Source organism: Dendrobates tinctorius, unplaced genomic scaffold (genome assembly GCF_039654945.1).
Source record: "Dendrobates tinctorius isolate UK_male_01 unplaced genomic scaffold, ASM3965494v1 ptg000126l, whole genome shotgun sequence".
In the NCBI taxonomy this organism is placed as follows: Eukaryota; Metazoa; Chordata; class Amphibia; order Anura; family Dendrobatidae; genus Dendrobates; species Dendrobates tinctorius.
The window spans coordinates 9,210,734-9,236,225 of NW_027361794.1; the positions used below are offsets into that span (position 1 = coordinate 9,210,734).

The 25,492-nt window shown below is 46.8% G+C and overlaps 1 protein-coding gene across 2 annotated transcripts in view; it reads left to right on the forward strand.

Moving 5' to 3' along the window:
• The window catches only part of LOC141047294 (uncharacterized), a 50,882-nt gene that overhangs the window by 11,674 nt on the left and 13,716 nt on the right, over nt 1-25,492 (forward strand). For both annotated transcript variants that reach the window (XM_073542344.1, XM_073542345.1), the window contains exons 2-6: nt 18,556-18,705; nt 18,835-19,014; nt 19,097-19,220; nt 19,303-19,400; nt 20,681-20,771. In XM_073542344.1, coding sequence (XP_073398445.1) covers nt 18,556-18,705; nt 18,835-19,014; nt 19,097-19,220; nt 19,303-19,400; nt 20,681-20,771 — 643 coding nt within the window. The remainder of the gene's footprint in view (nt 1-18,555; nt 18,706-18,834; nt 19,015-19,096; nt 19,221-19,302; nt 19,401-20,680; nt 20,772-25,492) is intronic.

The following is a 25,492-nucleotide window of genomic DNA, read 5'->3' on the forward strand; positions in this document are numbered from 1 at the left end:
CTCAGGCATTTGCACCTTCAGCAAAAACCCTGGGTTGAGGGTCAGACAGGGTTTCCCCTAGTAAAGGGACACCACAGGGGCCCCGGGTATTTCAGCCTTAGTTGAACTAAGCCCCCGTGACATTATAATCGGCCTAAGGTGTTGAAGGAACACCACGATTCGGTACTGGCTGGTCACCCAGGGGTGAAGGGCACCTTAGAGCTGGTATCGCGTCGTTTCTGGTGGCCCAAAATCAGGCAGGACGTGGTCTCGTACGTGGCAGCTTGCATCACGTGCGCTAGGGCTAAGTCACCCCGAACCCGTCCTGCTGGCACGCTACAGCCTCTGGGGGTACCCAATAGGCCATGGACAGAAATCTCCATGGATTTTATCACTGACTTGCCAGCCTCGGCAGGGAACACGGTCATCCTGGTGGTGGTTGACCGTTTTTCAAAGATGGCGCATTTTGTGGCGTTGTCTTCTTTGCCCAATGCTAAGACGTTGGCTCAGGTATTTGTGAAGGAGGTGGTCAGACTCCACGGAGTACCGTCTGACATAGTATCTGATAGGGGTACGCAATTTGTGGCGAGGTTTTGGAAAGCTTTTTGCTCAAGGTTGGGGATCAAGTTGTCACATTCATCGGCGTTTCATCCACAGTCTAATGGACAAACTGAGCGCATGAACCAAAATCTTGAACAGTATTTACGATGCTTTGTGTCCGACAACCAGGAGGAGTGGTCTACTTTCCTTCCTCTGGCCGAATTCGCATTAAATAATCACCGCCAAGAGTCATCAGGAGAGTCTCCATTCTTTTGTGTGTACGGTCAACATCCTCAGTTTTGTACCTTACGTCAGGGTGACTCCGGGGGTGTCCCGGAGGAGGATCAGCTAGGAGCCCAATTGTCATCAGTCTGGAGGCGGGTGAAACAGCGTTTGTTGAGCATGAGTGCCAGGTACAAACGGGTGGCTGACAGTAGACGCGTGCCAGGTCCGGACCTGTGTGTGGGTGAATGGGTGTGGTTAGCTACGAAGAACATAAAACTCAAAATCCCTTCTTTAAAACTGGGTCCAAGGTTTATTGGGCCTTTTAGGATTTCTGCGATCATTAACCCAGTGGCTTATCGGTTGGAACTTCCCGCAGTGTACAAGATACACAACGTGTTTCACAGGGCTTTATTGAAAAAGGTGGTAGGCTCTGTGGACACAACGCCGATGCCACCTCCAGTCATGGTGGATGGCGAGTTAGAGTTCGAGGTCGCCAAGGTAGTGGACTCTCGAGTAGTACGCCGTACTCTTCAGTATTTGGTGCACTGGCGGGGGTATGGTCCAGAGGAGAGGTCTTGGGTTCCAGCCTCAGACATACATGCGGATCGGCTGGTCAGTTCTTTTCACCGTCGTCATCCGGACAAGCCGGGTCCTATGAGTCTTGAGGGCCCTGGGGTCCCTCGTAGAAGACGGGGTACTGTCATGTCGGACGCTGTTCACACCACAGCATCCGGCAGGCAGAGGTAGTTCCACCTCCAGCCACTATAGCCTCAGTGGCGCCGGCCTGATCTTCAGGCTCTCGGGGGTTAATCCTGCTGGAGACCAGGTTGGATGGTTAGTCACGCCCACGGTCTTTAAATAGTCATGCTGGCCTATGGGCGTCGCCGATTATAGCTTGTGTTTCATACCAAGTGGTTCCGGTCTGGAGTGGAGGTGTTCAAGAGAGAGAGATTCATATCTGGTGTCGTATGATCCGTCGTTATCCTTTCTCCTTCCCATATTTGTGTTTAGTTGTGCCCTGTTCACATTACTGTTTATTCCTGTGTGTGTGCGGCGCAGTGCAGTTTAAGTTCTCCCTGTCTGTCATTATTTTTGTGGGAGCTTTGGTGGTGACTTCTCACTGGGTGGAGGGTGGAGGGTTAAGTGCAGGGCTGAGCAGGAGATAAGGAAAGGTCGGAGGCTCAGGCATTTGCACCTTCAGCAAAAACCCTGGGTTGAGGGTCAGACAGGGTTTCCCCTAGTAAAGGGACACCACAGGGGCCCCGGGTATTTCAGCCTTAGTTGAACTAAGCCCCCGTGACAGTATCATCACTGCCTGTCAGTGTAATACTAACGGCCCCATACACATGAGATAACATAGTAACATAGTAACATAGTTTTGAAGGCTGAAGGAAGACCTTATGTCCATCTAGTTCAGCCTATTTTTAGTGCAGCTGTTCTGCATTGTTGATCCTGGGGAAGGCAAAAAACCCACAGAGTAGAAGCTAATTTTCTCCATAGGGAAAAAAATTCCTTCCCCTAAGCTGGGTCAACCATCTACCTATAATATTCTGTTATTCATAGCCTTCTATACTGTTACTCACAAGAAAAGCATTCATTCAGTGAGTTGGCCATCACCACTTCTTCAGGAAGAGCATTCCAGAGCCTCACTGCTCTTACCATGAAGAACCCTCTTCTATGCTGGTGCAGAAATTGTCTTTCCTCCAAACGAAGAGAATGCCCCCTTGTTCTTTTCACAGTCCTTGGTACAAACAGTTCATTGGAGAGATCTCTGTATTGCCCTCTGATATACTTGTACATATATTAAGTCTCCCCTAAGTCTTCTCTTTTCTTGAGTAAATAGACCTAATTTTGATAACCTTTCTGGGTATTGTAGTGAACCAACTCCATTTATCATTTTAGTAGCCCGCCTTTGAACCCTTTCAAGTTCAGTAATGTCTTTCTTGAGCACCGGCGTCCAAAATTGCACACAATACTCCAAGTGTGGTCTGACGAGTGATTTGTACAGAGGGAGAATTATGTTTTCATCTCGTGTCCCCAGACCTCTTCTAATGCATCCCATGACCCTATTTACTTTGGTGGCAGCTGCCTGACACTGGACACTCCAATTTAGCTTCTTATTGACTAAGATGCTTAAGTCTTTTTCCATGTCTGATTTCCCCAGCAGTTTCCCATTTAGTAATTAATTGTAGCATCTGTTTCTCCTTCCCATGTGCATAACCTTACACTTATCTGTGCTAATCCTCTTTGCCATTTTTCAGCCCAATTCTCCAATTTACTCAAATCTGTCTGTAGTTGCAAACTGTCCTCCTTTGTGTTAACTACCTTACATAGTTTTGTATCATCTGCAAATACTGATATTTTACTGTTTAAGCCATCCACTAGATCATTAATAAATATATTAAATAGTAGGGGGCCCAATACAGAACCCTGTGGTACCCCACTAGTAACCCTGGCCCAATCTGAGTATGCCCCATCAATAACCACTCTTTGTTTTCTATCACTAAGCCAGCTCCCTAGCCCAAGCTTTCTCATCTTACTTACTAAATCTTTTCTGTGGGACAGTGTCAAATGCTTTAGAGAAGTCGAGATAAATGACATCCAATGATTCTCCTTGGTCCATTTGAGAGCTTACATCCTCATAGAAGCTGATCAGGTTAGTTTGACAGGAGCGATCCTTCATAAATCCATGTTGATATGGAGTTAAACATTTATTAACATTGAGATATTCCATAATGGTATCCCTTAGAAACCCTTCAAAAATTTTACCCACAACAGATGTTAAGCTTACCGGCCTATAGTTTCCAGGTTCCTTTTTACACCCCTTTTTGAATATTGGTACCACATTTGCTTGCCGCCAATCAAAAGGAACAGACCCTGTTTCTATAGAGCCTTTAAATATAAGGAATAGAGGCCTGTCTATCACATTACTTAACTCCCTTAACACCCGAGGGTGAATGCCATCAGGGCCTGGTGATTTGTCCATTTTCATCTTACTAAGGCGGTTCTGCACTTCTTCCAGGGTTAGGCAGGTAATACTTAATGGGGAGTTTACATTATCACTCTGCATTTCCCCTGGCAAATCCTTTTCCTGTGTGAACACTGTTGAGAAAAAAGTATTTAAAACATTTGCTTTTCCCACATCGCTCTCTATGATTTCACCCTCATTGTTCTTTAAAGGGCCAACACCATCAATTTTAATCTTTTTACTGTTTATATAATTAAAGAATAGTTTGGGGTTTGTTTTACTTTCCTTAGGCTAGTTTCACACTTGCTTTTTTTTGCAGCGCGTTTTTCCCGCAAAAAAACGCATTGAAAAAACGCATACAAAAGCATACAACTGCTGCGTTTTTTTCAAGCATTTTTATGAGCATGCATGAAAAAAACGCAGCGTTTTTATGCGTTTGTATGAGTTTTTAGTGCGTTTTTACCGCGTTTGCGTTTTTTTCCAACATTAGGTGGCCCCTCACACTAACCCAAACCATGACCCTAACCCTAACCCTGACCCTAACCCTTAACCAAATCATACTTAACCCTAACCCAAACCCTAAACCCTAACTAACCCTAACCCTGACCCTAACCATACTTAACCCTAACCCTGACCCTAACCCTAACCCTGACCCTAACCCTAACCCTAACCCTAACCCTTAACCAAACCATACTTAACCCTAACCCTGACCCTAACCCTAACCCTAACCCTAACCCTTAACCAAACCATACTTAACCCTAATCCTGACCCTAACCCTGACCCTAACCCTGATCCTAACCCTAACCCTAACCCTTAACCAAACCATACTTAACCCTAATCCTGACCCTAACCCTAACCCTAACCCTGACCCTAACCCTAACCCTGACCCTAACCCTTAACAAAACCATACTTAACCCTAACCCTGACCCTAACCCTAACCCTGACCATAACCCTAACCCTGACCATAACCCTTAACCAAACCATACTTAACCCTAACCCTGACCCTAACCCTAACCCTAACCCTTAACCAAACCATACTTAACCCTAACCCTAACCCTGACCCTAACCCTTAACCAAACCATACTTAACCCTAATCCTGACCCTAACCCTGACCCTAACCCTTAACAAAACCATACTTAACCCTAACCCTAACCCTACTTAACCCTAATCCTGACCCTAACCCTGACCCTAACCCTTAACCAAACCATACTTAACCCTAACCCAAACCCTAACCCTAAATTCCATGGTTAAAAAAAAAAAAACGCATATGCAAAAAAACGCATACATGAGCATGCCAGTGCGCACATATGCGCATCCATAGGCTATAATGGCCATTTTTAGCGCAAAACGTGCGCATATGTGCGCATGCGCTTTTTTGCAGGGCCAAAAAATGCAACATGCTGCGTCTGGAAAATACCAACGCACACCCCAAAAAAACGCAGCACATGAAAATCGCATACATGCGCTTACAAGCGCGCAGGTATGCGCACCCATGTTAAATATAGGGGAAAAAACGCATGCGCACATATGCGTTTTTTTCCAGCGCTAAAAAACGCAAATGTGAAACCAGCCTTAGCAATGAGTCTCTGTTTCCACTTTTGCTAAATGTATTTGTTTTTTACACATTTTATTGTTTTCTCTATAACTTTTTAATGCTTCTTCATTGGCTTCTTGTTTTAGCTTCCTAAATGCCTTGTTCTTGTTATTTATTGCCCTTTTTACATCCTTATTTAGCCACATTGGTGTTCTCCTGTTCCTAGCCCTTTTATTTCTGTACGGTATGGCTAGCTCGCAGTGGGTGTGTAAAACTGATTTAAATATTTCCCATTTATTTTCTGTGCTCCTATTTTTGAGGACATTGTCCCAATCAATTCGGCGAAGGTCCTCTCTAAGCTGATCAAACTTTGCTTTCCTGAAATTCAGCGTTTTCGTAACCCCCTTCCAGGGCACCTTACTGAAGGACAAGTGGAATTGTATTATATTGTGGTCACTGTTCCCTAGGTGCCCATCGACTCGTACTTCTGTTATTCTATCTGGCCTGTTGCTTAAAATTAAGTCCAGAAGGGCTGTCCCTCTAGTTGGGCCCTGCACAAGTTGTGACAGATAATTATCCTTGGTCACTGACAGAAATTGGTTTCCTTTCTGAGATACGCAGGTTTCAGTTCCCCAGTCTATGTCGGGGTAGTTGAAGTCCCCCATAATAATCACCTCATTGTGATTTGCTGCTTTGTCTATTTGTTTCAATAATACATTTTCAGTGGTTTCTGTTATATTTGGTGGCTTATAACAGACCCCTATGAGGATTTTATTACTTTTCCCTCCTTGTATCTCCCACCATAGAGACTCCACCTCTTCATTTCCCTCTTGTATATGTTCTCTTAGTGTGGGCTTTATATATAGACAGACTCCACCCCCTTTCCTTTTTTTACGATCCCTCCTAAACAAATCATATCCTTGCAAGTTAGCCGCCCAGTCATAGCTGTCGTCTAACCATGTCTCAGTTATTCCTACTATATCGTATTTTTCCTCATACATTACCAACTCCAGATCTTCAATCTTATTGGTCAGGCTTCTTGCGTTGGTCAGCATGCAGGAAAGAAGTTTTGCTTCCTTTTTCTTAGCTTCCTTCTGAGTACCCTGTCTTGGGTCCTCTTTACCACATCTAGTATCCTGACTGGGATGATTTAGGGAATCCTGCTTTGAGCAGGGTGTTGGACCAGATGGCCCAGGAGGTCCCTTCCAACTCTACGATTCTATGATTCTATGATTAGTTTGTCCTTCTGCTGCATGTTCTTGTCTGCTGTTTTTCCTCCCATCCCCTCTTCTTCAGTGTTGGCTGAACGGTCATTTGGCAGACGGCTATCTCTCCTGACTCCCCCATACACACACATATTCCAGCTTTCCCGTGGTCTGTATGAGAGAGTTGCCTCCAGACTCCTCTAGCGGAGGATTATCTACAGGAATGATAAACGGATTATCCTCTGAAATTCAGGATGCCAGATCCTTCTCTGCCCTGACATCATCTGTCGGGAGGCTCCCAAATAAATTATATAGTTGCCAGGGCCGGTTTTAGACAAAGTGGGGCCCTGGACAAATGTTTAAAGTGGGGCCCCAAATGCTCACATATTGCACTGTCACACAGAAACATTTGTGTTGCATTTACATGCGTTAAGTTCAGGCCGCTAAACGAGTGTGATCGACGATGCTGAAGTTGTTAAACGCTTGTTTCCTGCCCCCTTTAGGGTATGTGCACACGTTCAGTAATTGGCAGCGCTTTGGATGCAGCACATTTCGACTACACTCAAATCACCGGCTATTGAACACAAGTGAATCCTCTGTGTTCATTGAACCCTGTGGAATCACCGCATCCAAATACATTCTATGGGTGAAATTTATCTTATAGACATGGGTCGCCCTCCCAGGGCTGTGGGGTACTCAGTACCGGGCCGGTCCTTCAGAGGGGAATGTCACAGCAGCGGTGACCCGGTCCGTGGCCCTGGGCGCCCATGTAAAAGGGGGTTTGAGTGGTGGAATAAAGTTTATGATTGATTTGTGACGCCACCTGTGGTGTTCGGCAATGAAGGTGTTAAGCCGACGCTGCAGACAGATCCTCTGGGACAGATGGTGTAGTGCAGCAAAGATGTTGTAGCCCTCCACAGGCAGGGCTGTTGGTCCCAGGGCAGTGAGATAGGTGTTGGGGAAGAGGGTGCAGTGTCTGGCACAGAGATGTAGCAGTGCTGAAGAAGTTGTAGAAAGAATGCAAGGACACAGCAGAATGTAGTTTCTTTACCTTTACTTGGCAAACGCAGTACAGGGTCCTGATTACAGATGGCACAGGAGCAGGCTAGCCTGGAAGCAACTCGGGGATCTCTCTATCAGATGGGTTGTGTAGTCTCCTTCTTAGCGCTGGCTTGAGGTACATGCAGTACAGTGTTACACTGAAGTTCCCAGGGCTGTGGAGTCGGTAAGCCAAACCTGCGACTCCGACTCCGACTCCTCAATTTCCCTTACACCGACTCCAACTCCGACTCCGACTCCACGACTCCGACTCCCACACATATTGCTTATATTTAAGTGAAAAATTTATTGTAGTACAATGTGAACCTCAGACATTTAATCATTTTTATGATCCAATAATCAAGATATTTAGATAGAACAGAATATATATTGGTGTACTACTCGGTTTTCATTCTTTTTGGTACAGATACGATGGATAGACAGATATGGATATATAGATAGAGCAGATTTCTAATCTGCTTTTGCTATTGAAAACATTATCTATGAGCTCAAAAACCTTTCAGGTGATGCAGTTTTTTTAAAAAGATGATCAGCTTTTGCAGCTGAAAAACGTATCCTCAAAAAACACAGGAAAAATGCTGTGTGTGAATGTAGCCTTAGATCAGGAATATAACAGCCATTTATAGGACATTTCATAACTTTCCCAAACTCCTATGAAAAAATATTCAGCACATCCTGCATTGAACTACTGTACCCAATTTATTATATATTTTAGGAGTCGGAGTCGGTCCATTTTATACCGACTCCAACTCCGACTCCGACTCCACCAAAATGAGCACCGACTCCGACTCCGACTCCACAGCCCTGGAAGTTCCTCCTTCTTATCGTCTCTTAGAACTACCTCGTATGGCAGACAGCTGTAGTCCTCTATCTCTTGGCTCACCCGTCGCTGTTGTGCCCCCGAGTCTTAGTTGGGAATAGAGCATTTACAGCTTCCTATTCCTCTGGTTTCTGTTGCAGGACCTTCCTATTCCTCTGGTTTCTGTTGCAGGACCTTCAGTATCCATACAACCGTGGAGACAAGGCTCCAGATCATGCGCTTTCACTGTGAGGGAGCTCTCTATCCTCAGCTCAACCTCCAGCTTCTCTCCACACGTCTACACTCGTTGCCGTCCTCACACTAACTGACTATTTCCCCCCCTGGCCCTCAGAGCGCGCTCCTCCCCCAATCCTGGTTCAGAGCTCCCTCCGCTGACCTGGAGTGGGAACTGTGTTGCATGAAAATGATTAACTGCTAGAGAGACCCTTCATTGCTTCCAAGCATGACATCGCCCTCCCTGGAGGAAGGTAATGCCACTGTGGCGACCATACTCCTGGGGGCACCACATTCCCCCCTAGTGCAAATCAGCACTCCTGGGCTGATAAAAGAAAACATGAATAACATATAAAACATGTAAACAATATGAAGGTTACAAGATTTGAAAAAGGAAAAATTACAAAAACCAAATGCTCCAAAAATAGTCCTATGATGATAAGTCCAAGCATCAATGTCCATGGCCCATTCCTGGGCAAATGGTGAACTATATACAAATTGGTGACCACACAAGTCCTGTGGTACAATGTCCATAAAACACAACTGGCAAATTCAAAGGAAACTCTTACAGATTACCTGTAGGCACAAGCTTGAAAACAGTTACACATATACACAATTTCAACATTCACATAAACTTAGCTATATACGATATCTGATGGGTGGTATACCTTGTGTAGTACGGGTAGACCTGCATAACACTGGTGTGACTGGGGATCTTACTGGTTGTCTAGTGCTCACTACTGGTGTAGTTAAACTATGTAGTATTCTCCTACTGACTCAGTCTCACCATGGGTATGAAAGATTCACCATTGGCAGGGCGAGGGTTCTCTGGCTCCACTGCTGGTATGGCATCTGCTACCTGAACTTCCCGACTTTCAGAGTTCTCATGAGTCACTTCTTCTTGTACTACCAGTTGGGGAAATGTCAACACTGGCACCACTATGGCGTCATTTACTTTAGTCCAATTTGCAGGGAATTCTCCAAGTATGGTTCTGACCTTTTCTTCTTCCACGGGTTGGATGTCATTTTGTTCTTCCATTCTTTCTTTTAGCTGGTCAGGGCATAATTTCAAATGATCCCTTGATATTGCTGCTGAGGTTTCTCCTCCATCTTTACTAATAAGGCACACCTTGGTATTGTCAAAGATTGAGGGTAGAATGGTGTAGAGTTCAGCTTCCCATTGGTCATCCAGCTTATGCAGTCTTCTTTTCCTCTTGAGGACTTGTTCTCCTGGTGACAAGGGAACTGCAGAGGCATGCTGATTGTAGTTCCTCTCTTGTTTTTGTCTTGCCTGAGCTAGACTCTTTTCCACACATTCTTGTACTCTTCTGTACTGTTGCTGCCTCTCTGTGTCCCAGTCAGCTTCTGGTGACGTCACTTCAGGTGTAAGGACTCCCATGTCCAAATCAATAGGCAGTTTACCAGGCCTCGCTCTCATTAGGTAGGCTGGAGTGCAGTTGGTGGAATTCACAGGAATGTGGTTGTAGAGGTCTGCAAGATCTGGCAACTTTTTGGGCCACAGATTCCTCTCCTCCAAAGGCAAGGTCTTCAGTAGGTCGATCACCACCTGTAGCATCTTTTCACACATGCCATTGTTCTGTGGATGGTATGGGGTTGTCCTGATCTCCTTACAACCGTACAAGATACAGAATTCCTGCAACTCTTCTGCCTCAAAAGCGGGACCTTGATCTGTAAGCACTCGCTCAGGGTAATCATGTGGTCTACAGAAGTGCTGTTGAAAGGCTCTGGCTGCTGTCCTGGCTGTTTGATCATTGACAGGCACAACTACCAGGAATCTTGAGTAGTGGTCAACGATGGTAAGAGCGTAGATGTATCCTGACCGGCTTGAGACCAGCTTCACATGGTCTAGGGTGACCAACTCAAGTGGCTCTTTGGTTATTATTGGCTGTAGAGGAGTTCTCTGGCTGTTTCGATCCTTTCTGCGCAGGTTACATTGTCCACACTCCCAGCACCACTTTTCAATGGCTTTCCTCATACCAGCCCAGTAGAACCTCTCCCGGAGCAATGCTTCCAACTTCTTCCATCCGAAGTGGCCAGCTCCATTGTCGTATGCTTCCAAGACCATTGATGCCTCTCTCTTTGGGACTATCACCTGCCAGACCAGCTCATGAGTGCGGGTATTGATACTCCTCCGACACAGCTTTCCTTCATAAATGAACAGCCAACCTCTTTCCTTCCACAACTGCTGGGTTTCTTCAGGAGCATCCGACTCTGGGCGTGAGTCAGCTTGCGACAGTTGCTCCTTCACCAGGCGGACTGCAGGGTCACTATCCTGCGTTTCTGCCCAATCGTGATGGAGCAATGGATTTAGGGTGACCTCCTTCAAGCCAGACCATCTGTTTCTCACTCCTTGAGCATGTTGGGCTGCAATTGGCCGGTGGAAGGGAGGTAACTCTTTCTCCTCAAGAGCCTCAGGGTCTTCTCCTGCATCTGGCAGATTAGGCATCATGGACAGCGCATCAGCATTGGCATTCTTGTGCCCTGCTCGGTACTTGATTGTAAACTCATAGTTAGTCAGCCAAGCCATCCATCGCTGTTCCAGTGCACCTAGTTTTGCACTGCAGTGTCCAAGTGAGTCAACGGGTTGTTGTCCGTGAAGATGGTAAACTTGGCTGAAGCTAGGTAATGCTTGAATCTTTCAGTCACAGCCCAGACTATGGCAAGGAACTCCAGCTTGAAGGAACTGTAGTTGTCAGGGTTCCTTTCAGTGGGACGTAGCTTCCTGCTGGCATAGGAGATCACTCTTTCTTTGCCATTCTGTACCTGCGACAGTACTGCTCCAAGTCCCACGTTGCTGGCATCAGTATACAACACAAAGGGTTTGTCATAATCTGGGTAGGCCAGAACTTCATCTCCTGTGAGAGCCATCTTCAGTCTGGTGAAGGACCTCTCCAACTCCTCAGTCCATTCAAATGTGGAATTCTTCTGTTTGGCTTTCTTAGACTGCCCCACCAGAAGATTTTGCATAGGAGTGGCTATTTCAGTGAAGCCTTTGATGAACCTTCGGTAGTAGCCTACCAACCCGAGGAATTGGCGTACTTCATGGAGGTTGCTGGGCTTCGGCCAGTCCCGGATGACTGTGACTTTGTCAGGATCTGGTGCCACACCTTCTGCACTCACTACATGACCGAGGTACTGTACCTTGGGCTTCAGGAGGTGGCATTTGGAAGGCTTCACCTTCAGGCCAAAGTTGGACAAGGCTTCAAACACCTCAGCCAGGTGCTCCAGATGGTCTTCATAAGTCTTGGAGAAAACAATGACATCATCAAGGTACAACAGGACTGTCTCAAAGTTCATGTGTCCGAGGCAGCACTCCATCAGCCGTTGAAATGTTCCTGGGGCGGTGCAGAGCCCAAATGGCATATAATTGAACTCACAGAGACCCACTGGGGTGGTAAATGCTGTTTTCTCCTTGTTTGCCTCTGCCACGGAAACCTGCCAATACCCACTAGTGAGATCTAAGGTGGAAAAGTAGTTAGCAGTTTTAAGTGCAGCTAATGACTCTTCAATTCTGGGTAATGGGTAGGCATCTTTATGTGTAATGCTGTTAATTTTCCTGTAATCTACACAAATTCTCATGGTACCATCCTTTTTCTTTACAAAAACTATTGGAGCTGCCCAGGGGCTACAACTGTCTCTGATGACCCCTGCTTCCGTCATCTCTCTCAACATACCTTTGGCACATTGGTATTGTGTTGGGGGTATAGGTCGGTACCTTTCTTTAATGGGTGGATGATCTCCAGTGGGAATATGATGTTGAACCCCTTTTGCCTTCCCAAAATCTAGAGGGTGCTTACTGAATACCCGCTCATATTCCTGGGTCACCCTGTAAACCCCATTTTTCTGGTATGAAGGTGTAGAGTCAGTCCCCACCTGCAGTTGCTGGCACCACTCCTCCAGCTGCTTTACAGGGCCATTGTCCTCCACCTGGTCGGATGAGACCAAGGGCTCTGCTGCCTGCATTGCATTATTACTGACAGTGAGCAGCTTAGCAACTGTGGCATACCGAGGTATTGTGGCCTCCTCCCACAATTCAAAAGGTGTACAGGTACTCTCCCTTTACGTACATCAACTACCCCTCTGGCTGTCAGGACAGTGGGCCTGCTATCAGAGTATACTGGCTCTACCAATGCCTGGTAATCTTTCCCTCTGAGGCCTAAGGCTGCCCAACACCAAATCAACATTTCACAACTGGGGGGTATTGCAATGGGGAAAGCATCACTCACTCTGACGCTGCCAATTTCTCCGCCAGAGAGTTCTACCTGCTGTCTTTGCATCAGGGCCTTGATCTCCTTCTGCAGGACTCGTTGTTCACTGGAACCAGCAGTCTCAGCCACCTGTTGCAACAAGACAATAACCTCGGAAAGACAATTTTCAATTACATTTGTACCAAGAGTCATCATTGGATTACATTCTCGTCGATCAATATCCGCAACCATCAGACCTTGAGATTTTAACTCCACCCTCCCCACTTTAACAGTAGTTTCTTAACACCCCACTTGTGGTAAAGACTAACCATTACTGGCAACTACTGTCAGTTCATCAGTTGGGCCACGGGTGAGTTCAGTGTCAGCCCAATACCGCTTGTAGAGGATATAGGGCATAGTGGTCACCTGGGAGCCAGTGTCCAGCAAAGCGTTCATGGGGATGCCGTCAATCACCACTGGAAGGACCGTCTCCCTCCAACATACTTGGCTCGCCAGTTCCTTGGGCTTTGTCCTACTCCTGGGGCTTGGCCCTCTGCCCCAGGGGTTACTCGTTTAAAGGACAGAATCTTGCAAGATGGCCTGCCTTGTGGCAGCGACAACAGATGGGACGTCCGTCCTGATCATAGCGGTTGTTGCTCCTCCCTCGGAGTGGCGGGGTTCTCCTCTTCCGGAGCCACAGGACATCCTCTTACTGGAAGCAAGCTGGATCTTCTCCTTGGAGGACACCTGCGGGGACTGCACGGTTTTAGTATGTGCAGCCATACCTTTGGTCAACTCCTGAACCTGAAGACGCAGCTCTTCTGTTGGATCTTTATCCAGAGTCTGTGCATCAGCCTCCACAGGGGTGGAAGGGAAAGATGTTGCTTCCTGGTGGTAGGTGATCACTGGGCGCCTAGGGGGGCTGATAGTTGGTTCCTGCAGTACCCGAATAGCCCTGTCCTTAAAATCAGCAAAGTCCAGATCAGGGTTTTGTAGGGTTATGATGCGCAGCTGCGCTCTGTGGGTACTGGATAGGAGTCCTTCAATGAACTGCTCTTTTAACAGTTTGTCTTCCTCTTTCACACTGTCAGGATCAATTTGCTTGACGGCTCGCAGCGCCTCCTGCAGGTTAAGAGCATAGTTCCTTATACTGTCCTGCACTTTGTTTACATCCAAAGAATCATATCTTGATTTCAGCAGCAGTGCGGGTGTCAAAGGTGCTCCTTAGCTTGGCCAAAATCTTTTTAACAGTCTCTTTGTCAGTGTCCTGCCAGGCTTTTACTTTTACTTCTCTCTGTGCTGCACCTGTTAGCTGCCCAATCAAGATGTTCACTTTCTGGCTTTCAGATAGAGGATACACCTCAAACAAGCTGCACAGTCTCTCTTTAAATTCACTCAGGGTATGGGACTCACCCGAGTACTGCGGTAGCCAGGCCGCTCCCGGTATGTGGGGCATAGACAGCGGCATTATGGGGACCGCTGCGGTGGGTGCTACCGGAGCCGCAGCCACGTTGGGCACTGCAGCTTGCGGCACTGAGGGGCTGGCGGGGACGTCCGCCGCTGCATTGGCGCTTGCATGAGACATTCTCCTTCCCCCCTAGTTAACGGTTGTCAGGCCCTGGGTTTGAGCGGCTTACCGGCTGTAGGCCTCAGCTCCTCCCCTTCTCGCACGCTGTCCTCTCTTCCCACGTGGCACTTCACTTCTTCGCACTCTGTGGCAGGCTCTGCCCACGAAGGCCTGCCCTTTTCTTCCCACGCGCGCCAATCAATGGGATAATGGCGGCAATGGCGCCAATTTTACACACAGTCTATAGCACACAACAGTCTCTGGCACATAGGACCCGGGGATACCGGGCTCCGTAATCCTGTTCGTGACGCCAAAAATGGGTCGCCCTCCCAGGGCTGTGGGGTACTCGGTACCGGGCCGGTCCTTCAGAGGGGAATGTCACAGCAGCGGTGACCCAGTCCGTGGCCCTGGGTGCCCATGTAAAAGGGGGTTTGAGTGGTGGAATAAAGTTTATGATTGATTTGTGACGCCACCTGTGGTGTTCGGCTATGAAGGTGTTAAGCCGACGCTGCAGACAGATCCTCTGGGACAGATGGTGTAGTGCAGCAAAGATGTTGTAGCCCTCCACAGGCAGGGCTGTTGGTCCCAGGGCAGTGAGATAGGTGTTGGGGAAGAGGGTGCAGTGTCTGGCACAGAGATGTAGCAGTGCTGAAGAAGTTGTAGAAAGAAGACAAGGACACAGCAGAATGTAGTTTCTTTACCTTTACTTGGCAAACGCAGCCCAGGGTCCTGATTACAGATGGCCCAGGAGCAGGCTAGCCTGGAAGCAACTCAGGGATCTCTCTATCAGATGGGTTGTGTAGTCTCCTTCTTAGCGCTGGCTTGAGGTACATGCAGTACAGTGTTACACTGAAGTTCCTCCTTCTTATCTTCTCTTAGAGCTACCTCGTATGGCAGACAACTGTAGCACTCTATCTCTCTTGGCTCACTCATTGCTGTTGTGCATCTGAGTCTTAGTTGGGAATAGAGCATTTACAGCTTCCTATTCCTCTGGTTTCTGTTGCAGGACCTTCAGTATCCATACAACCATGGAGACCAGGCTCCAGATCATGCGCTCTCACTGGGAGGGAGCTCTCTATCCTCAGCTCAACCTCCAGCTTCTCTCCATACGTCTACACTCGTTGCCCTCCTCACATTAACTGACTATTTCCCCCCCCCAGCCCTCAGAGCGTGCTCCTCCCCAAATCTTGGTTCAGAGCTCCCTCTGCTGGCCTGGAGTGGGAACTGTGTTGCATGAAAATGATTAACTGCTAGAGAGACCCTTCATTGCTTCCAAGCATGACATCACCCTCCCTGGTGGAAGGTAATGCCACTGTGGCGACCATACTCCTGGGGGTGCCACAGACATTCTGCGGAATGGAGATACGCGCCACATGTCCATCTCCGCAGGTGAGCCGCGGGTGTCTGTGCACGCATACTGGGCATGGGATTTCTTGAAATCCCATCCACTATGCTGTAACATCTGGACGCTGCACAAGTACACAGCATCCAACCCGCATGGTTTACTGAAAGTGTGCACAGAAGTCCAGCTCCAGGAATAAAATTGATAAAGCTTTATTGCAAATCCGGTGAAAGAAAATTATTAACAAGGCTCCTATGTTCATGAAAGGTATACCCCCGAAGTGCAGGGTACCTTGGACAGGTCTGCAGAGCACCTAGATGTGTTTCGAACAGCCAGTGTTCTTAGAATTAGGTACCTTGTTAGTAATTTTTCTTTTATCGGATTTGCAATAAAGCTTTATCAATTTTATTCCTGGAGCTGAACTTATATTTTTTGAATACTTTTTGTCGTTTGGTGGAGACGAGTCCGTGCTTGGATTGAATGCATCTTACGGAAAACAGACGGTGAGCTGAAATAACTTTTTGTATACAAGAATGATTGGTACACATAGTCCTCAATACAGTATAATGCAGGTCCCATAAAGTACATATAGTAAAATGCACTCCCCATGGTCCTTGATACAGTATAATGCAGCCCCCCTCATAGATAGCACCAGTATAAAATGTCAGTAAAGCCATTAATATTTTATGATTTCATTATACACAAATCAGAATTATAAGGTTATGGGTTCCTTTTCATGCACATCCTCCAATGTGTTGTACATGATACAATGTACGATGTGCCCTGGAGGCATCCATACTGGGGAAACCATACAAAAACTATAAACAAGGATGAATGTACTCCAACACACAATCAAGAATGAAATGGACACGCCTGTGGGAAAACATTTCTCTGGACCTGGACACTGTATGACAGACTTAAAAGTCTTAAGGCAGCGTCACACACAGCGAGATCGCTAGCGAGATCGCTGATTTTGTGACGCCACAGCGATCTCGCCAGCGACATCACTGTGTGTGACACACATCAGCAACCGGGCCCCCCTGCCGGGTATCGCTGATCATGCAGGATCATCCTGGGCCATTTTTTGATCGTTGCTCTCCCGCTGGCCAGCGCGCATTGCTGAGTGTGGCAGCAGGAGCCAACGATCAGCGAGGCTCCCAGCGCTCTAAGCAGGCGCTGGGAGCTGGTATCTAAGGCAAATATCGGGTTACTAAGTGGTGCGCGTCACTTAGTTACCCGATGTGTACCTTAGAAACCTGCGTGCTGGCAGCTCCCGGCGCGAGCACGCAGGTTTCTAAGGTACACATCGGATAAATAAGTGACGTGCGCCGCTTAGTAACCCAATATTTGCCTTAGATACCAGCGTCCTCGCTGGTGCTGATCGCTGGTGAAGCTGCCTGTTTGACAGCTCACCAGCGATCATGTAGCGACGCACCAGCGATCCTGACAAGGTCGAATCGTTGTCGGGATCGCTGGTGCATCTTCAAGTGTAACGGTACCCTTAATCCTAAAAGGTCATTTTAAGGACAACAGAGAAAGAAAAATTTGGGAATTCAAACTGATAAAGATGTTCAATTCTTTAACACTAGGACTCAATTTATCACCTGGATTTGACTCACTACATGGATACAATTCACACCTCCACCAGAAGGACTCCAGATAACTAAGAAGAACATTCCCACTGCTTTTCCTTCCGTAAGAATATGCCTAATTTGATTTCCTTGGCTTATCTTTAGGAGGCATCACCTCTCCCACCTACTGTAGTGTCCCTTAAATGTTGTGCCTTTTTCTTATTAATTTATCGCAATCCTGCCTGAAAAAGGAGCATTTGTGCAATGAAAGCTTGCAAACATATATTTTCTGGTTAGGCAGTAAAGGTATCACTCCAAGAATACTTTTGTCATCATCGGGCAGAAAAGTATTCACATCGATTATTTCATTATAAATAGAAGAAGGTGGACTGCAATCAAACAGGGACTGAGAACCATATATAGTAACAGGAAGTAAAGTGCATCCAGTATATGGTAAAGCATATAGTGCAGTTAAAAGTAATAGGATATAGTGTTCCAAGTATGCACTAAACATATGGCAAGATTAAAATACATGATGGTACTTACATGGTAATATATTTGCATGCCGTCCCCGACGCCCCAACGCACGTTTCGCTTCTTTGGAGCATATAAGCTGCATATCTCGGCGCTGAGATCTCCTCTCCCGTGATCTTGGTGCCGAGATCTCCATCTGTGCATGTACCGCCCCCGACAGCCATTTTTCCCGGAGTCCATCACATAGGAAACCATGGAACTGCGGGGGCTGTGGACATTCACAAAATGACGGCAGAGCCCCCGCAGCACTGGAGACACCCGCAGCCCGGAGACAACCACAGCAGCGCGCCGCACATTCGAACACCCCCTCATACCAGCCTGCGGCCTACAGCAACGCTCCACTCTTTCCTCCTCCAGCAGCGACCCTGGGACCCTGCTCGACCGCAGCCGGTGAGGTATATCCACATTATAAGATGCACCCCCATTTTCTCCCAAAAATTTTTGGGAAAAAATTGCATCGTATCTGAAAAATACGGTAGTTATTTCTGTGTCACGTGTAATGAATATCTCCTGCAGTATTGCTAAAGCCGATTCCAGTGTCGGTAAATGAGACGGGAATTAGCGTTATGGAAGATGAGTCTATGAGAAACGTATTCAGCTGCCGACTCCGAGGAAGAAACTGCTTGTTGTCTGTGGCCTAAATATATAGGTTTTATTAGTAGATGTAAAGAAGAAAACTAAATTCTGTAAAATAATAAATCTCCTCATATGTTTCCCTTATTATCTCCAGTAATTGTATTATTACACAGGATTTTATGATGTTACATCAGCTCATCTTCTTCTCATTCAGGTCTCTACAATATCGGATCCTCTCAGTGACGATCTTCTATATAACAGAATTTTCCTGATTTACCCATCAAGGATGGATATGGACAGAGACAAGATGGCGGAGAGGATATTACACCTCACCCTAGAGATCCTTTTCCGGCTTACTGGAGAGGTGAGAGATTCTGATGACGTCACATTACATCATTCTTATCTATGGGAATAACAGATTGGCAGAACAGGAGAGGTGAGGACTCTGGAAATGTCTGTAGTGAGGTTTATTAATGTGTCTCTCCATAACCAGGACTACACAGTAGTGAAGAAGACCTCAATTGAACGCTGTCAGGACCCTGTGACTGAGGGATTGGGAAGATACCTGAGCCCAATCACGGGGCATCTACCTCACCCCCTGATACATGAGGACATCAATGACCAGAAGATCCTAGAACTCACCTACAAGATGATTGAGCTGCTGACTGGAGAGGTGACACCGCTGGGAATGCTGGGACATTATACAGTAATGCTATGATGGGATTGGGGGATGACGGTATCATTGTATGTGTCAGGTTCCTATAAGGTGTCAGGATGTCGCTGTCTATTTCTCCTTGGAGGAGTGGGATTATTTAGAAGGACATAAAGATAAGTACAAGGAAATCATGATGGAGGTTCCCCAGCCCCTCACATTATCAGGTAATAGGTGTGACTAAATACACATGGCCTATAATTATCTGTATGTGAAGAATGAATTTCAGTCCCTGTATGTTTCCTTCAGTTCTATCCACTAAGCCGACAACACCAGAAAGATGTCCCCGTCCTCTTCTTCCACAGGACTGTAAACAAGAAGATCCCAATGTTCCTCAGGATGATCAGGTAGATGGAGAGAAGGTGTCATGAGATATCCCCTATTTTTATTGTTAATTTTTATAGCACCATTTATTCCATGGCGCTTTACATGTGAGGAGGGGTATACATAGTAAATACAAGGACAGTGATTTTAAACAATACAAGTCACAACTGGTACAGGAGGAGAGAGGACCTTGCCCACGAGGGCTCACAATCTACAGGGGATGGGTGAGGATACAGTAGGTGAGGGTAGAGCTGGTTGTGCAGTGTTTTGGTGGATAGGTGGTTACTGAAGGTTGTAGGCTTGTCGGAAGAGGTAGGTCTTCAGGTTCTTTTTGAAGGTTTCCATGGTAGGCGAGAGTCTGATATGTTGTGGTAGAGAGTTCCAGAGTAGGGGGGATGCGCGGGAGAAATCTTGTAAGCGACTGTGGGAAGAGGAGATAAGAGGGAAGTAGAGAAGGAGATCTTGTGAGGATCGGAGGTTGCATGCAGGTAAGTACCGGGACGAGGTCACAGATGTATGGAGGACACAGGTTGTGGATGGCTTTGTATGTCATGGTTAGGGTTTTGAACTGGAGTCTTTGGGTAATGGGGAGCCAGTGCAGGGATTGAAAGAGGGGAGAGGCTGAGGAATAGTGTGGGGAAAGGTGGATTAGTCAGGCAGCAGAGTTTAGAATAAATTGGAGAGGTGCAAGAGTATTAGAGGGTAGGCCACAGAGCAGGAGGTTGCAGTAGTCAAGGCAGGAGATGATGAGGGCATGGACTAGGGCTTTTGCAGATTCTTGGTTGAGGAATGTATGGATCCGTGACATCTTTTTGAGTTGAAGTTGGCAGGAAGTGGAAAGGGCTTGGATATGTTGTTTGAGAGAAAGATCAGTGTCAAGGATAACCCCGAGGCAGCGAGCTTGTGGAACTGGGGAGTGTGGGCAGCCGTTTATTATGTGTACAGTTATTTAGTTTTCTCTTGGCCTTCTGTTTTGCAAGCTAAACATTCCCAAATCCTTTAGCTAGTCCTCGTAGGAAATACTTTGCATTCCACTGACCATCCTGGTAGCTTGTCTCTGAACTTGCTCCCACTTTTCAATGTTTTTTTTTAAATGTGGTGCCCAGAACTGGATACAGTATTTCAGAACAGATCTGACCAAGGAGGAGTAGACGAGAATAATTACTTGACGTGATCTAGACTCTATACGTCTCTTAATACATCACAGAACTTGTATAATGAGAACAGTATAGATGGCAGCATTAGAGCTGATCATAGATGTGTCTTCTCCATCTGTCTGTGACTTTTACAATATTTGTTTAAGGGTGAAGATCTGATCCATATTAATACTACAGAGACATATGTGATGGGTGATGAGTGGTGTAAAGAAGAGATTCCTACATATGACTACCCAGGTGAGTAGTAACCACTAAATCCAGAGAAGTCACAGATTCTTCTCAGTCACCGGCTGTGAGTGCTTTATCGGTCGTGTAGTCCAACCGTATCACAATCTTGCAATCACCAGTTTTCCACTAGACCACAACATTCTCCTCTGCCAAATTCTGTTCAAATGACTTTGGACATTGTAAGCCCTTTTCTGTAGAACATACATCCTGGAATATCCACCTACTTCAGTAAGAAGATGCTGACCCTAACCTGCCCAGATCTGTAAACTACAAAGCCAAATGACAGCATACATAGAATGTGCTGACAAGTTAGAAAATCACTTGAAGAAAAATATTATGATGGTTTTTTAAGAGAAAGCAGAGGGTAAAGATGCTGTTGGCTTCCTAGAACCTTGATATCTTATTGGATGAATCTACCTTCTCTCCCTTCTGTGCTGCTGAATGTCTCATATGGTCCCTACAAGACCATGTCTAGTTTTTATGACCAAACTTTGCTTTTATAATCAACAACATTAAATGTGCAGTGAGGGTCGAATGTGAATTTTTGAACAATAACAGAGTTTCCCTTTATCGTGACTTTTCAATTTCTTTAAAAACTGACTAACTTCAAACAGTAATTGGAATTGAGATTACTGCACAATCTATCTAGATATGGGAAGCAATAAATAATTTCAGAACTCAGTAGCTCCAATGGTCCACCATAAATAAGTACATTTCTGGTTTAGTGTTGTAGTTATCTCCAAAACTTATGTGGTTGTTGGGGATATAACATGTTTTTTTATTCTACGTCTTTTTTTTACAGGTTAATTTTGTATGGTAGTTCGATGGTGGTGGGATCAGCCTGCCTCACTATGTGCTGCCGGCACCAACATCAGGGCCTTATCTACAGCATTCTGTATTGCTGTAGATAAGCCCCCAATGTAACCTGAAAGATAAGAAAAACACGTTAGATTATGCTCACCCGGGGGGGGCGGTCTGGTCCGATGGGTGTCACGGTCCGGCGCCTCCCTTCTTCATACGATGCAGTCCTCTTCTTTCCTTCCTGTCTTGGCTCCTGCGCAGGTACACTGCTCTGCACTGCAGTGTTCTGCTCTGCTCTCAACAGGGCAGAGCAGTGTGCCTGCGCCCGAGCCACGACAGGAAGGAAAGAAGAGGATGGCCTCGTATGAAGATGGGAGGCGCCGGACCGGATCGCGACACCCATCGGACTGGGCCTCCCACCCCATGTTTTCCTTATCTTTCAGTTTACATCGGGGCTTATCTACAGCATTACAGAATGCTGTAGATAAGCCCCTGATGTCGGTGCCAGCAGCTAATAGTCGAAAAAAAGGGTGACAGATTCCCTTTAAAAGAAGGTCTCCATTACATCTTCGAAAAGCCCGAGATCTAAATTTAGGACACCTCAGCTCTGCACTGTTATAAAAAGTTCTTTATGAATGTCTAATATTTCATCTTGAAACTCATCTGACAGAAAATAGTAGCCTTTACGATAGCTTAGATTGCCAAGAGCCACCAAGCTACATACTCTAATTACCCAGAGAGTTTTCACCAGGATAATAGGAAACCAGTGGACTTTCCAAATTATTTTCCAGCTTCTCTTGAATCCGACAATACCCTATATATGGTTGTACACTACTGTCTGGGCACATGGCAGAAAGGAAGGAGCGCTATTTAGATATTTGAACAGAGATCTTGCTGGAATAGTTTGCAGACACAAATTATTGGGAGCACTGTTGGTGATCACCTGGCAGATCAAAAGATGCCCACCACGAGAATTTTTGGCATTATCTACTCCATTTTCCAGAGCCAGGGATTGCCTTGCTCATCATCCTTTAACCCCTCTTCATGGAACTGGACTTAAACAGAGACCCCTAGGTTTGGGCCATTGTGTTATCTGCTGTTCTGGTGTGTGAGATGGCAAGAAACATAGGTAGCCGGGTTAGAACCAGGAGGATAGAGAAAGTACAAAATCAGAAGATGCAAGAATAGTCAGTAAGGCTGGTTTCACATTAGCGCTTTTTAAGCGCACGCACGGCCGGGGGTAGCTCCGCCCCCGAGCCGGCTCTCTGCCCGGCGTGCCCGCCCCTTGCTTGTAGTGCCGCCTCCTAGCGCACTGCGGCGCCTGCGATCGGCGCACCCTATCTTTAGCATAGGGTGCGCAGATCGTGCGCAGGCCGTGTGCTAGTTGCGCTTTGACGGTGCGCCGAGCACGCCGAAATCCGAAAAGTTTGATTTTGGCGCTCATGGCGCACCGTCAAAAGTGCGCAGCGCAGGTCAAAGCGCAACTAGCGCACGGCCTGCGCACCCTATGCTAAAGATAGGGTGCGCCGATCGCAGGCGCCGCTGTGCGCTAGGAGGCGGCGCTACAAGCAAGGGGCGGGCACGCCGGGCAGAGAGCCGGCTCGGGGGCGGAGCTACCCCCGGCCGTGCGTGCGCTTAAAAAGCGCTAATGTGAAACCAGCCTTAGCGGGCCGTTTGTCACAACAGAAGACAAATACACAAAATGGGAGCTGAGCACGGAGGACTAAACCAGCAGAGAACAAGGCTGTATCTGGCAGCTCAAAAGATGGCCACCACAAACAGGCTTGGCACTATCTACTCCATTTTCTAGATCCCAGGGATTGCCTTGATCATCATCTTTTAACCACTCTACATGGATCTGGACTTACACACAGACCCCTAGGCTTGGATCATTGTGTTACCTGCTATTCTGTGGTGTCAGATGGTAAGAAGAATAGTCAGGTAGTTGGCTCAGGACCAGGAGGCCAGAGAAAGTACAAAATCAGAAGACGCAAGAGTAGTCCGTAAGTGGACTGGGATCACAACAGAAAAGAAATACACAAGCAGGATCTGAGCAGAGGACTGAGCAAGATGAGAACAAGGCTGTATATGGCAGCTTCAGACAATATGCTTCAAGCTTTAGTAGGGTTTGGTGCTTTCCAAGTGGATGAAGCACGTAGCAGATTGCTCCAGCTGGACAGCACACAAACCCATACTGAACAACTAGATGGTACTACTTGTCTTAGGCACCCTAATCTCATGGGTAAATACAGCCAGCGCCGCTCGGAGCTTCTGATTTCAATGTCTCTATTGTCAGCAATGCTTGCAGAATAAATAAGGCACCACCTTGTGATGGAAGCAGACATCGCAGGACCAGATTCCAGTTGAGATGGGACACACCATTTGCAGATGCCCTAATATAACCAAATTGCAGAGAACTAAAGCAGTAGAAATCCCCATAAAGTGACTCCATTTTGGAACTTATAACCCTCAGTGAATTACTGTATTTTACGGATTATAAGAAGCACTTGTTCCCCCCCAAATTTTGGGGGGAAATGGGGGTGCGTCTTATATTGCATATATACCTTACCGATACCGTTGCTGCAGGCTGGGATGAGAGGGTGCTCGGTGGTGCTTCTGGGTGGTCCGACGGTGCTGCTGGGTTGTCCGGTGGTGCTGCGGGAGTCTCCAGTGCTACGGGGAGCTCTGCCTACATTTTATGAAAGGCCAGAGCCCTCCGCAGTGCCGTGGTTTCCTGAGCAGTGCACTCCGGGAAAATGGCCGCCTGGGATGGCATGTGCGCAGATGGCGATCTCGGCATCAAGATCTCCAGAGATGAGATTTCAGCACTGAAATCTGATCACCCGAGATCTCCATCTGTGCATGCGCTGTTCCCCGGCGGCTATTTTCCCGGAGTCCACAGAACTGCTGGGGCTCTGGCCTTTCACAAAATATCGGCAGAGCCCCCTGCAGCAGCATTGGAGACCCCCGCAGCACTGTCGACACACCCGCAGCACCGCCGGGCACCCGCAACACTGGACACCAGCAGCAGCAGATAGCTGCAGCGGCGCACTGCACTATGGACACTCCCAGCCTGCAGCATCACCCCACTTTTGCCTCCTCCAGCAGCGACCCTGGGACCCCGCTTCACCGCAGCCACCACCCCTGGACAGCAATAAGATGCATGGTTTATAAGAAGCTCCACCATTTTATTAAAAAAAAATAATTTTTTCCTATTTTTCTCCTCAAAATTTGGGGTGCATCTTATAATCTGGAACGCATGTGTAGAAAAGTAGACCGGCACGGCTCACCACTCCAGGACTGCCACACAATACCAATTTAAGATTTATGGGTGCCTTGCCATAGAAAAAAGTCCAAGCAAATGTCTGTAGTATTGAGAGAGATTATGGCAAAAATGACACTCACCATCTTATAAGTGTCCGTGGAAGCGCATTGTTTGCGTGAAACGGCCGTCGTCCGTTCAGTGCATTTTTCACCTGCTTTTTTATATGATATTCCAATAAAGGACACTTCTAAGATGGTGAGTTACTATTTTGACTCCACAGCCACTTTCCGGAAATTAGCTCGCACTGGATGTTGCAACATGAAAATTGCACATTTGCCATTTTATTATCCAACTCATAGTGCCCAGATTGTGATCCAGGAGACATACACTCCGTAAATTAAGTGGGTTCGTCTCACTATACTAATGCAAATACATGGATGCTAAATGTGGTTTGGGCACACTGCCATGCTCTGAAGTGAGTGGAAATTTGACTTTGGGAGAGTGGATATTGCTGGATTAGTTTATGGAAGCCATGTTGCTTTTTAAGAGCTTTTGAGCCACTAATAATGTGGAAACCTTTTTTCTCTATCCCCCATGACAGCACCACGGAGAGAGAGGGGATCCGCCCTTCAGGGACAGGGAACCTACAGATTAAAAGGGCGGT